Raw genomic sequence first — 13438 nt, forward strand, 5'->3', positions numbered from 1 at the left:
GGCAGCGCGCAGACTAAACACGTCATTGCGTCCTCTGACCTGAATGTCACAGCCAGAGGAAGCGGAGACGGAGCGGTGCGCAGCGGTGGGACAGGTGAAAATCGCATGACTCCCCCATTTTACTCACCCTCCTGGCGTGGTCCCTGCTTCTCCGCTATGGTCTCTGACACCGGCAGCTTGTTCCGGTGTTCAGCGGTTACTGGCACCGCTCATTAAAGTAATGAATATGCGGCTCCACCCCTATGGGAGTGAAGTCGCGTCCATATTCATTACTTTAATGAGCGGTACCACGTGACCGCTGAACACAGGAAGAGCTGCAGGCGCCGGGAGCAGGTGAGTATGATGGACAGCTGCCGCTCCCCTGCCGACCCCCTGGGACAATGACTCGAGTATAATCCGAGAGGGGCACTTTCAGCCTAAAAAAAAAAAAAATGGGCTGAAAATCTCGGCTTATACTCGAGTATATAGGGTAAGTTCAGAGCCGAGACCAGACCGAAATCCAAGAAGTATCGTTTCCCCTTGCGGAGAGTGACATGTTAAGCATGTCGAGATGAGAAGACTTAAAGCTGCAATGCTCCTCTGGGAAATATGCAAATTGTCTTTTCAGAGACATGTCACTCTCCGCAAGGAGAAACGATACTTCTTGGATCATGAGTATGCATAAAATTTTCTTGCTGTTACAGGACCAGAATCCACGTGGCTAAGTTCCAACACTGAGTATTTGGTGCGTTTTGATGTTGCAGATATTCAACTTTTTTACCTATTAGCTAAGTTAGGCTACTTGCGTGTTTTTTTTTTTTTTTTTTTTCTTTTATTATTATTTTTTTCTTGTTGATTTCTACACAAGTTTTTGTTTGTTTGCTTAGTTTTGATAAAATTTTATTGATCTCAATTTTTCTTGCATGTTACGCATCTCATCCAAGTTTATGGGGAAAATCTGCAAATAAAACCTATGACCCTCAAGACAAAAATATGTTACAGATTTCAAAAACGCATTGCAGGTCAGTTTTCGCAGCATTATTTAAATGTATAGTGGCATGAGGTTTATATAAATCCTATATACACTTTTTATTTTTTGGAACTGTAATTCTCTAGTTTTCTGTGCATGAAAATACGCAGCCGAAAAGTGCACCAAAAACTCAGCATGCGAACTTGCCCATGGGTATCCAGGAAATGCTATGTACTCAATCTGGCGGCCACCAGGTGGCAGTGTTTAATCACTCATGAATGCATTGCAGTCTACATCAGCCCCATTGTATGAGAGCTCCCAACACTACAAATAACAATGGACTCTTTTCAGCTCGGATCTCTTCTTGATTTTTTAAATTAATTTCTAATGGCATTCTTGTACAATGTTATTAAATTAAGAGGATTGAATTACTATGACAGTGTCGTGTAACTAAGAACATCATTCTTGTTTCCTTCTTTTTGCTCGGATGCAGGGTGGCCCAGGCGTATGTGAATCAAAGGAAGCTGGACCATGAAGTGAAGATACTGCAGACCCAAGCCTCTCAGTTTGCAAAGCAGACAACACAGTGGATCAGTCTGGTGGAAAACTTTAATCAGGCGTTAAAAGTGAGTCCTACACATAGAAACTGAGAAGCTTAAAGACGATCATCGACTAAACATAGGGCCTGTATATAGAGAAGAACGGAAGTCTGGAGTCTTTCCAGATGACAATGCACATCATGCTTACATGAGTCTTAAGCTGAGCAATGTCCTATTTTACGTGTTATATTATACATTTTTACTGGTTACTGGAAGATAAATTAACCTTGTGTAGATGAAAGGGGATGTCTGGGATTAAATAAATCTGTAAAATGGGTAATCGGAATGAGAGAGATTATCCCCAACCCAAAACCCCAGGCTGATCAGTTTATATCTGCCCCGGCAGTGGCTGGATGTAAGGTGTGTGTGCAGAGAGGAACATCGCAGCTCCATAGATTGTTTACTGGCCACTACTGAGTCCTGTAGCTTCTCACATTCACTTGAAAACTGTTGGGTGTCAGACCACTACCAATCTCACATTGATGACCTAATTTACAAATGGGCCATCAGTTGTTTGGTCCTGGTCAACCCCTTTACCCCCAAGGGTGGTTTGCACGTTAATGACCGGGCCAATTTTTACAATTCTGACCACTGTCCCTTAATGAGGTTATAACTTTGGAACGGATCCTGGTGATTCTGACACTGTTTTCTTGTGACATATTGGGCTTCATGATGATGGTAAAATTTCTTTGATATTACCTGCGTTTATTTGTGAAAAAAATGGAAATTTGGTGAAAATTTTGAAAATTTCGCAATTTTCCAACTTTGAATTTTTATGCCCTTAAATCACAGAGATACGTCACGCAAAATACTTAAGTAACATTTCCCTCATGTCTACTTTACATCAGCACAATTTTGGAACCAAAATTTTTTTTTGTTAGGGAGTTATAAGGGTTAAAAGTTGACCAGCAATTTCTCATTTTTACAACACCATTTTTTTTTTTTTTTTTTTTGAGGGACCACATCTCATTTGAAGTCATTTTGAGGGGTCTATATGATAGAAATTACCCAAGTGTAACACCATTCTAAAAACTGCACCCCTCAAGGTGCTCAAAACCACATTCAAGAAGTTTATTAACCCTTCAGGTGTTTCACAGGAATTTTTGGAATGTTTAAATAAAAATGAACATTTAACTTTTTTTCACACACAATTCATTTCAACTCCAATTTGTTTTATTTTACCAAGGGTAACAGGAGAAAGTGGACCCCAAAAGTTGTTGTACAATTTGTCCTGAGTACGCTGATACCCCATATGTGGGGTTAAACCACTGTTTGGGTGCATGGCAGAGCTCGGAAGGAAAGGAGCGCCATTTTACTTTTCAATGCAAAATTGACTGGAATTGAGATGGGACGCCATGTTGCGTTTGGAGAGCCCCTGATGTGCCTAAACATTGAAACCCCCCACAAGTGACACCATTTTGGAAAGTAGACCCCCTAAGGAACTTATCTAGATGTGTTTTGAGAGCTTTGAACCCCCAAGTGTTTCACTACAGTTTATAACGCAGAGCCGTGAAAATAATTTTTTTTTTTTTTCACAAAAATGATTTATTAGCCCCCAGTTTTGTATTTTCCCAAGGGTAACAGGATAAATTGGACCCCAATAGTTGTTGTCCAATTTGTCCTGAGTACAGTGATACCCCATATGTGGAGGCGAACCACTGTTTGGGCGCATGGCAGAGCTCGGAAGGGAAGGAGCGCCATTTGGAATGCAGACTTAGATGGATTGGTCTGCAGGCGTCACGATGTATTTGCAGAGCCCCTGATGTACCCAAACAATAGAAACCCCCCACAAGTGACCCCATATTGGAAACTAGACCTCCCAAGGAACTTATCTAGATGTGTTGTGAGAACTTTGAACCCCCAAGTGTTTCACTACAGTTTACAACGCAGAGCCATGAAAATAGAAAAAAAAAATGTTTTCCCACCAAAAAATTGGGGGGGCTAAAAATCATTTATTTTCCCAAGAACAATAAGAGAACTTGGACCCCAAAAGTTGTTTTCCAATTTGTCCCGAGTACGCTGATACCCCATATGTTGGGGTAAACCCCTTTTTGGGCACACGGGAGAGCTCGGAAGGGAAGGAGCACGGTTTTACTTTTTCAACGCAGAATTGGCTGGAATTCAGATCGGACGCCATGTCGCGTTTGGAGAGCCCCTGATGTGCCTAAACAGTGGAAACCCCCCAATTCTAACTGAAACCCTAATCCAAACACACCCCTAACCCTAATCCTAACGGTAACCCTAACCACTCCTCTAACCCTGACACACCCCTAACTCTAATCCCAACCGTAAATGTAGCCCTAGCCCTAACCCGAAAATGGAAATAAATACTTTTTTTTTTTTTAAATTTTATTATTTTTTCCCTATCTAAGGGGATGATGAAGGGGGGTTTGATTAACTTTTATAGCGTTTTTTTATAGCGGATTTTTATGATTGGCAGCTGTCACACACTAAAAGACGCTTTTTATAGCAAAAAAGTTTTTGCGTCTCCACATTTTGAGACCTATAATTTTTCCATATTTTGGTCCACAGAGTCATGTGAGGTCTTGTTTTTTGCGGGACAATTTGACGTTTTTATTGGTAAAATTTTCGGACACGTGACAGTTTTTGATCGCTTTTTATTCCGATTTTTGTGAGACAGAATGACCAAAAACCAGCTATTCATGAATTTCTTTTGGGGGAGGCGTTTATACCGTTCCACGTTTGGTAAAATGGATAAAGCAGTTTTATTCTTCGGGTCAGTACGATTACAGCGATATCTCATTTATATCATTTTTTTTATGTTTTGGCGCTTTTATACGATAAAAGCTATTTTATAGAAAAAATAATTATTTTGGCATCGCTTTATTCTGAGGACTATAACTTTTTTTTATTTTTTTGCTTATGCTGTATGGCGGCTCGTTTTTTGCGGGACAAGATGACGTTTTCAGCGGTACAATGGTTATTTATATCCGTCTTTTTGATTGCGTGTTATTCCACTTTTTGTTCGGCGGTATGATAATAAAGCGTTGTTTTTTTTGCCTCGTGGGTTTTTTTTTTTTTTTTCACGGTATTCACTGAAGGGACGGTTTTATAGGTTGGGTCGTTATGGACGCGGCGGTACTAAATATGTGTACTTTTATTGTTTTTTTATTTAGATAAAGAAATGTATTTATGGGAATAATATATATATTTTTTTCTTTATTTAGGTGTTTTTTTTTTGTTGTTTTTTTTAACACATGTGGAATTTTTTTTTTTTTTTTTTTTTTTTTTACTTTGTTGAAGGACATCACAGATTGCTGATCTGACAGTTTGCACAGCACTCTGTCAGATCAGCGATCTCACTTACAGTGCTTACCAGCGCCTGCTCTGGATCCGGAAGTAGTCCCTGCAGCCTCGCGGCCATTTTGGATCCGGGGCCTGCGGGGACAGGAGGTAAGAGACACTCGGAGCAACGCGATCACATCGCGTTGCTCCAGGGGTCTCAGGGAAGCACGCAGGGAGCCCCCTCCCTGCGCGATGCTTCCCTATACCGCCGGAACACTGCGATCATGTTTGATCGCAATGTGCCGGGGGCGGTCTGTGAACGCTCCTGGCACATAGTGCCGGATGTCAGCTGCGATAGCTGACACTCGGCCGCGCTCCCCCCGTGAGCGCAGCCGATCGCGCTGGACGTACTATCCCGTCGGTCATACGGGCCCACCCCACCTCGACGGGATAGTACGTCCGATATCAGAAAGGGGTTAATCTAAGGTTAAGTTTTGCAAAGATACGTTAGGGCAGTAATGGAAAACTCCAATTCTCTTCTACATTTACACCTGCCGAATGGCTACTTGAAAGGCAATCAGGGCATGTTCACTGGCCGGTTTAGTTCGGCTGACCAGAATTCTATGCATATAGAACAATACTTTTGTTTTGTGCACATAGAACATCACTTTATCTGCAGCACATCAGCTGATTACACAGGACAATGTGCTGCCTATTAACTGCTTCATGACCCCCAGGGTATTTTCATGTTTTCGTTTTTCGCTCACCTCCTCCCCAGAGCTATGACTTTTTTTTTTTCTTTTTCTTTTTCTTTCTTTTTTTTAATTTTTCCTTAAATATGGCCATGTGAGGGCTTATTTTTTGCGGGACAAGCTGTACTTTTAAATGATATCATTGGTTTTAGCATGTCATGTACTAGAAAACGGGAAAAATTCCAAGTGTGGTAAAATTGCAAAAAAAGTGCAATCCCACACTTGTTTTTTGTTTGGCTTTTTGGCTAGATTCACTTAATGCTAAAAGTGACCTGCCATTATGATTCTCCAGGTCATTTACAAGTTCATATTTCAAAAAATTGACCGTCACATCCAAACATAGACTAAGTGTGAACAGGTGCTGAACCTAGAGTCACCAACTCGTGTACAGTCAAATAAATAAGGCAGCACACTGAAACATGAAAATTGAATTGCTTTACTGCACTAGAAATATGTCAGAGAGGACTCCCATTAGGTTCCATTTCAAATGAAGACTTTATTCTCAGAGTAAGGCCATGTTCACACTTTGCGGTTTTTACCGCGGATCCGCGGCGATTTTGATGCTGCGGGTCCGCAGCAGTTTCCATAGCGTTTACATTAACATGTAAACCCTATGGAAACCGCAAACCGCAGTGCACATGCTGCGGGAAAAACCGCGCAGAAACGCAGCGGTTTAAAACCCGCAGCATGTCACTTCTTTGTGCAGAATCGCAGCGATTCTGCACCCATAGAAATGCATTGATCCGCTTACTTCCCGCATGGGGCTGTGCCCACGTTGCGGGAAGTAAGCGGATAATGTGCGGGTGGTACCCGGGGTGGAGGAGAGGAGACTCTCCTCCAGGCCCTGGGAACCATAAATAGTGTAAAAAAAAAAAAAAAAAAAGAATTAAAATAAAAAATGATGTTATATTCACCTCTCAGCGCTGCCCGCGGCCGTCCGGTCTTCGGTTTGCTGTGCGAGCAGGACCTGTGGTGACGTCGCGGTCACATGACCGTGATGACGATGCGGTCACATGACCGTGACGTCACGAAGGTCCTTCTCGGCACAGCATCTTTGGAATCGGAGCGCCGCGTGCAGTGCCGAGGAGATCCGGACATCGGAGGGTGAGTATAACCAATTTTTATTATTTTTATCATTACTATTGATGCTGCATATTGCTGCATATGCAGCACCAATAGTACAGGAGTAATCCCGCAGCGGAAACCGCGGAACAAACCGCGATAAATCTGCAGGGATAACCGCAGCGGTTTTGCCCTGCAGATTTATCAATTCCGCTGCGGGATAAACCTGCAGAGCACACCGCAAAGTGTGAACATGGCCTAAAGGTATTGCTTGGCCCTTGTTTACGAGAAATGCCTTATCGTGGCTACAAGGTACACACAAATTGGCCAATTTATGCCCTAAACTTTCTCAATTTTTCATATTTCTAGTGCAGTAATGCAATTCAATTTTCATGTTTGCAGGTTTTGGTGCCACAGTGTGCTGCCTTATTTATTTGACTGTATTATGAGTTCATAGACACCAAACATGTCTAGGTTATTTTTTAGGTCAGTGGTGAGAGAAAAAAAAAAAAATTGTGCTATTTTCCGACACCTGTAGCGTCTCCATTTTTCATGATCTGGGGTCGGGTAAGGGCTTATTTTTTGTGTCGAGCTTTTTTTTTTTTTTTTTTTTTTTAGTGATACCATTTTGGTGCAGATACGTTCTTTTGATTGCCCGTCATTTTAATGCAATGTCTCAGCGACCAAAAAAAATTGTTACTCAACAAAGAATAAATTCCCAAACATCCAATCTTCCGTGTATTTGCTACCTAATAAGTTCTTGCTAAATCTTAATAAACAAATTTTCTCAACTTTAAACAATTGACACCTTAAATTACTAATTATCCCGACAAGCTGTTATTAAATGTGTTAATGGGCAACCGTGTGAAATAATAAACACTAGTGTCACAGACGTTCTGATATTGAGTATACCCAATATTGTGAATACGCCAGGACCTTGTAGAATACAGTCGTAATATTTGGTGAAGAATCTAGCACTGGATCCTGTCTGGACACGTTTGACCGTATATTGTGGTTTTTGTTTTTTTATAAACAGGAAATTGGAGATGTTGAGAACTGGGCTAGAAGTATTGAAAAGGACATGCGTATAATTGCCACTGCTTTGGAATATGTGTATAAAGGCCAACTACAGACTTCTGCCTCCTAAGAAGAGACTAATAACTTCCGTACTACACTGTCTTCAAAAGCATTTGGGTTTTTCCTGAAAAAGAAGAAATCCTAAGTTAATGTGTCGGAGTTGTAAAGCTGCTTCTTGCTTTTTAATGCACTGAACGTTTTATTGTGCAGTCCTTCCAAGACTGCGACACTCCTGACATGGAGGTGTCCTGGCTCCATCTTACAGGGGATAGAATGTGTAGCAAACGCAGCCTGCTTCTTAGGTACAACTAATAACGTTACTAACAGCTTTTACACCATGGCCAGGATTCATAAATGTGCTTTCATGAATTCAGCTATTAGATGATAAAACATTTTTCTTGCCAATTCTTTCAATTAACTTATTGAATTTACACTTTTTTATTTCAGAAATTCTTCTCTGTGCTCTACTGTACTGTAATGAATTTATGGAAATGTCTCCAATGCCGAGTATAGAAAGTCAGAGCAGTGTTCATTTAGTAGTGACATAAAGATGCTAAAAATGTGTCCTCTTAAGGGCAAATACATAAATCTGTGAAAAACACAGTCCGAATATGGATCATGATGTCTGGACTAGCCCAGCATCTTTTTACCAAAACTATCAGCCTTGAGTAGACCTACACAGTTGCTGAATCGAGATCCGGACATTGTGGTCCATACTTGGCCTGTGCTTCACTGTGAAGAGGTTGTCTACTTTATTAAAAGGGTTTTCCAACAACTAGCTGATTTCAGAATACATTGATACAATCAGTAACTACTCAAGTCTTGGGCAGAATGTATTCTAGTACTCTCAAGTTCCTCCGCTGGGCAAAAGAAGCATTTTTTTTAATGTTTTTCTTACTCCCTAGTAAATTACGGTTTACTCACCTCTATTAGAACCTCCATAGGGTTTGTGCACACAGTGCCATTTAATCGCCAGGCCACCCTTTTTAACGCTAAGCCACTTCAGGAGAACGGCAGAGACCTGCGCAGAAGAACACGGAAGCCAATGCACATAGAAGGGACGAATAGGTACTGTATAATCGCACTACTGCGTGTGATTTTGGGGCCACCATTATACGGTACAGGGCACTGTGACTCTAGATGGACGGTCCTGAGGAAGTGGTGTGATCACCACGAAACATGTAGAAGTAAAGTCTATTCTCTATTACATCTACTTGGACTTCTGTGCGCAGTCTGATGCCCCATTCTCTTCACCTAGCACATCAGGGGTAACAGCTGCCGCCAATGATAAGTGCAGTGGTTGTGTCTCACACAACCATAATAGGTGAATGAGTTTGTATTCTCTCTCACGCATATTCCCTCTCTCTGATAAGACCCTATGTGCGCTCTATATTCCTTCTAGCTACCTTGGAAGAAATAATTAACATACAGAAATAAAATACGATTACTCAACAATAAGACCGCAGCTATGAGGCATACAGGTAGGACTAGTGTAACATTTCTATTACCTGTATGCCCATATTAATAAGTTATATGCGTGTCGGGGGATGACAGATTCCCTTTAACTATTTCTGTGTGTCCTATTAGCTCTGCATTTCCATCATCTTAGTGTATTATTATAGAGTGAGTTAAAAAAAATCGGTAGCATAATTATCAGATACGGAGGATGTTTCTGCTGAGTCACAAGGGTGTGTGATGCTCGATAGTGAGAGAATTGGGTCTGGCTAGTAAAAGTAAGGCATGGCTTGTGGAACTGCGCACATCAGACAAGTGTCACTGGATATTTATTTCTCGCCATACAATTCTAATACACCATGACAAAACTAAATAAATCTAGAATGTCAGACTGCTGTGAAAGACATAGTATTCTCTCTGATTTCCAGCAGGACTTCCAGGCCTAAGATGCGAGAAAATACAAGTGCCACAAATGGCAACTAAGGACATGCCTAAGGCTATTCTATTTCTAGAGCAGGAGACCTGTCATTTTGTGCTGTCACCTATTTACCAGAGGCAGCTGGTTGATGCTATCACTCCGCTGTGTATTCAGTCTCATTTACAAGTAGAGCTGATCTATTCTGAACACCTGCTGTTTTCCCTCAGTATGGTTGTAAAGCCGGTGTTATGCCTTGTGTTTTGTCCTCCACTAGGGATACAGGTTGGCCGTTAATGTCAGCATTGTGTGCTATGTGCCCTGACCATCTGTCTGCTCCACTATCCGGTAATAATTGGGTTGTTTCGCTGGGTTACGATTATTAATGTGCAGTATAGAAGTTTTGACTGTATAGTCTCAACTGAACAGAATTCTGCTGACTATCAGTAGAGGGGTAAAAAAGTAACTGTTCCTTTAGCAATAAGCTGTGAGCTATTTGGACTAGATAGGAAAAAAAAAAACAGGATACGATTTGTCTATATGTATAATCATTATTGTTTTTCAACTTTTTTTTTTTTTCCTTTGTTTAAAGTGTGGTTAAAATTTTCTATGTGCATATGTTGAGTAATTTCTTGCAGAAATTTCTGGAAAGTTTCTGCATTTTTTTGGCAGCAAAAAACGCTCATAAAATTCCGCTGCATTATTTTTGCATGTATTTTTTTTTTTTCCGCTGCAGTCAATGGGTCAAAAACGCACAAAGAATTGACATGCTGTAGATTTAAACGTACAGCAAATCCTGAAAAGAAAAATACTGATCATTGACTTTGCTGGCGTAAGGATTCCATAGCATTTTTGGGCCAATTCCGAGCTGAAAAAGCGCATCAAAAACGCATTGTGTGCTCACAGCCTTACTGATGCTGTAATACTAAATATATATATTTTTATATATACCGGGTGAAATATGTATTGAACACATCACCAATTTTCTAAGTAAATCTATTTCTAAGGATGTTATTGACATTAAATTCTCATCAGATTTCAGTAACAATCCATCCAATCCACACAGGCAAAGAAATCAAACCAGATCTCCATAAATGAAGAAATGACACAGTGAAGAAGTAGTGAACACGCTTACTGAAATGTATTTAATACTTCGGTCAAAAGCTTTTGTTGGTGATGACAGCTTCACGATGTCTCCTGTATGGAGAAACCAGTTGCAGGCATTGCTCAGGTGTGATTTTGGCACATTCTCCCCCACAAATACTCTTAGTATCCTGAAGGTCTTGTGGGCTCCTTTTAGGTATTCTGAGCTTTATTTCCTTCTATAAATTGTCTACTGGATTCAGGTCAGGTGATCGGCTGGGTCATTCTAGCAGCTTTATTTTCTTTCTCTGAAACCAATTGAGAGTTTTCTTACCTGTGTGTATTGGACAATTGTCTTGCTGAAATGTCCACACTCGTTTCATCTTCATCATCCTGGTAGATAGCAGCAGATTTTTATCAAGAATGTCTCGGTATATTTGTCCATTCATCCTTCCTTCAATGATAAAGTTTGCCACTGCCATATTCTGAAAAACAGCTTCTCACCATGATGTGCCCACCTCCAACCTTCACTCTTGGTATGCTGTTTTTGGGGTGATATGCAGTACTTTTTGGCATCCAAACATGGGGCGTATTATGGTATCTTCTGACCAGACTTTATTCTCCTAGTATGTCACAGGCTTGTCTAAATATTGTTGAGCAAACTTTAAGGGTAAGTTCACACAGGGTGTTTTTGTTGTGTTTTTTTTTTTTCTGCAGCAAAACCTGATCTTCTTGACAGGAAAGAAGCTGTGCCAAAAACGCATGTTTAGGTGTGTTTTTTTGACGCGTTTCTCGGGTGTGTTTTTTCATGGCCTTTTTTTTTTTTTTTTTTTCTTTGTGTATGCCAATAAAGTTGAGTGCACACAGAGGGAAAAAAAAACCAACTTCCTGTGGATAGAATGAATAGATTGATAGGATAGATTACCTGCGGTAACCTCTTCACTGGCATTGTCCCACGGTCTAGAGGTTACCTCAGGTCAGGCTGTGAGGGAGCGCAGGCTCAGTGAAGTCACTGCTCGTTACTTAGCCTGCGCCCACTGTGTAACATTCCCCAGTAGCTTACAGCCGGGAGCGGTCGCATTAGCAGCGCTCCCGATTTGTAAGCTTTATCTTCCACAGATACTGCGTGGGACACTCGTTATATTGGACTGCGTCGGAACAGGGAGTATTTGTGTTGGTTTATTATTTTTATTTCAAGAGATCGAGGGCTTCGCTTGGAATGGCAGACTAATAAAATAAATGGTAAAACTGTTGTTTTTCATTAAAAGACTTTTCTTAGTGTGTGTGTGTGTGTGTGTGTGTGTGTGTCTGTGTGTGTGTGTGTACTTAACCCTTTAATTACTGTTAGCATTAGCAGGTGTCGGATGATGGGATCAGTAGTCCCATCAGCTGACACCAATGACCGTAGGTGAAGTTTACACCTCCGATCACAGCTGAGCGCTCCCCCTGTCTTCTGACAGCGTGGGAACCGTGGCTCTCTGAATGGCGGGGATGATTTCCCCGCCAATCAGAAGCAGTGTTTCCTGCGCTGTCATGCATATGACAAAGTGTCAAACACTAAGGTCGGACCCCCCCATTCTAGTGAATGGGGTTCAGGTCCACCCTGCTGGATGACAGGCTGTATGGACGCATCATGCAGCCTGCCATCTAGAGGTAGTAGAGCCGGGTGTGACGTCACATCCGGCTCTCCTTGACTTTTCTGCAACAAATACGCTGCAAGAAAAGTCAACCTGCGTATTTGCAGAGTTTTTTTCACCCTCCATTCAAGTCAATGGGTGGAAAACGCTGGAAAAACACTGAAAGAAGTGACATGCTTTATGTCCAATCAACGCAGCAAAGCACAAAATACTGATCACACAAAAAAAACAATGTGTGTACATGAGCTTTCTGAAATTTCGTAGGCTTTGCTGGTACTGTAAAAAGCAGCTGAAAATTAGCATAAAAAAACCTGCAAAAACGCCCTGTGTGAACTTACCCTAAACGTGCTTGAACATGCTATTTGTTCAGCAATGGAGTCTTGTGTGGTGAGCGTGCATACAGGCCATTGAGGTTGAGTGCATTACTTATTGTTTACTTTGAAACAATTGTGCCTGCTGATTCCAGGTCTTTCTGTAGCTCTCCGCAGGTGGTCTGGAGTGCTGGTGCCAGAGCTTCTTTTTAACCTGCGAGACTCTGCCGTATCTCGCTGTGTGTGATTCCGGCCCAACAGTGCTCCCTGGAACCTTCGGTAGTTTAAAAATTCTGATAGATTTCAGCTGGTGTCATGACTTTCCATTGCTTTTTGCACATCTCTTGCTTCATGTGTTCAATACTTATATACAGAGAAAAGATGGTTGATTTAAACTATATTTTGAAACACTTATTTGTGTTACTTTAATTTTTTACTTTTCCTATGGGACTTGAAGCTGCAATTGTTTGATCGCTTATACTAGAGAATTGCACTATATATAGTGAAATTACAGTTCTTCTATGAGGCTATGTTTGTGACTGAGCTCACAGGAGGACCAAGATGGCAGTTACACGGGCCTACAAACATGCTCCTTGTTGGCCGTGAGAAATCATTGAGCTAGTGCTCAATGATGTCATTTCAATACCACTGTCAGTGATTGACAGCAGCATGAGTAAACAATGCTCGGAGCAAGGTATGGCGGCTGTTGTTGCAGCAGGTACACACTGGCTGTGTAAGGCTACGTTCACATTTGCGTTGTTGCGTCGGCGACGCATCGGCGACACAACGCATGCAAAACGCATTGTTTTGTGACGCATGCGTCCTTTTTTTGCTTGATTTTGGACGCACAAA

General features: G+C 41.4%; 1 protein-coding gene across 2 annotated transcripts in view; it reads left to right on the forward strand.

The window, feature by feature from the left end:
- BLOC1S1 (biogenesis of lysosomal organelles complex 1 subunit 1) overlaps positions 1-8090 on the forward strand; it is a 35512-nt gene extending 27422 nt beyond the window's left edge. The window contains exons 3-5 of one of the 2 annotated variants that reach the window (XM_077297502.1): positions 924-1001; positions 1443-1575; positions 7645-8090. In XM_077297502.1, the coding sequence (XP_077153617.1) occupies positions 924-1001; positions 1443-1575; positions 7645-7755 (322 nt within the window). In that variant the 3' untranslated portion in view covers positions 7756-8090. The remainder of the gene's footprint in view (positions 1-923; positions 1002-1442; positions 1576-7644) is intronic. The other variant, XM_077297503.1, reaches the window with a different exon arrangement.
- The last annotated feature ends 5348 nt before the right edge of the window (positions 8091-13438 follow it).

Source organism: Ranitomeya variabilis, chromosome 3 (genome assembly GCF_051348905.1).
Source record: "Ranitomeya variabilis isolate aRanVar5 chromosome 3, aRanVar5.hap1, whole genome shotgun sequence".
Taxonomy (NCBI): Eukaryota; Metazoa; Chordata; class Amphibia; order Anura; family Dendrobatidae; genus Ranitomeya; species Ranitomeya variabilis.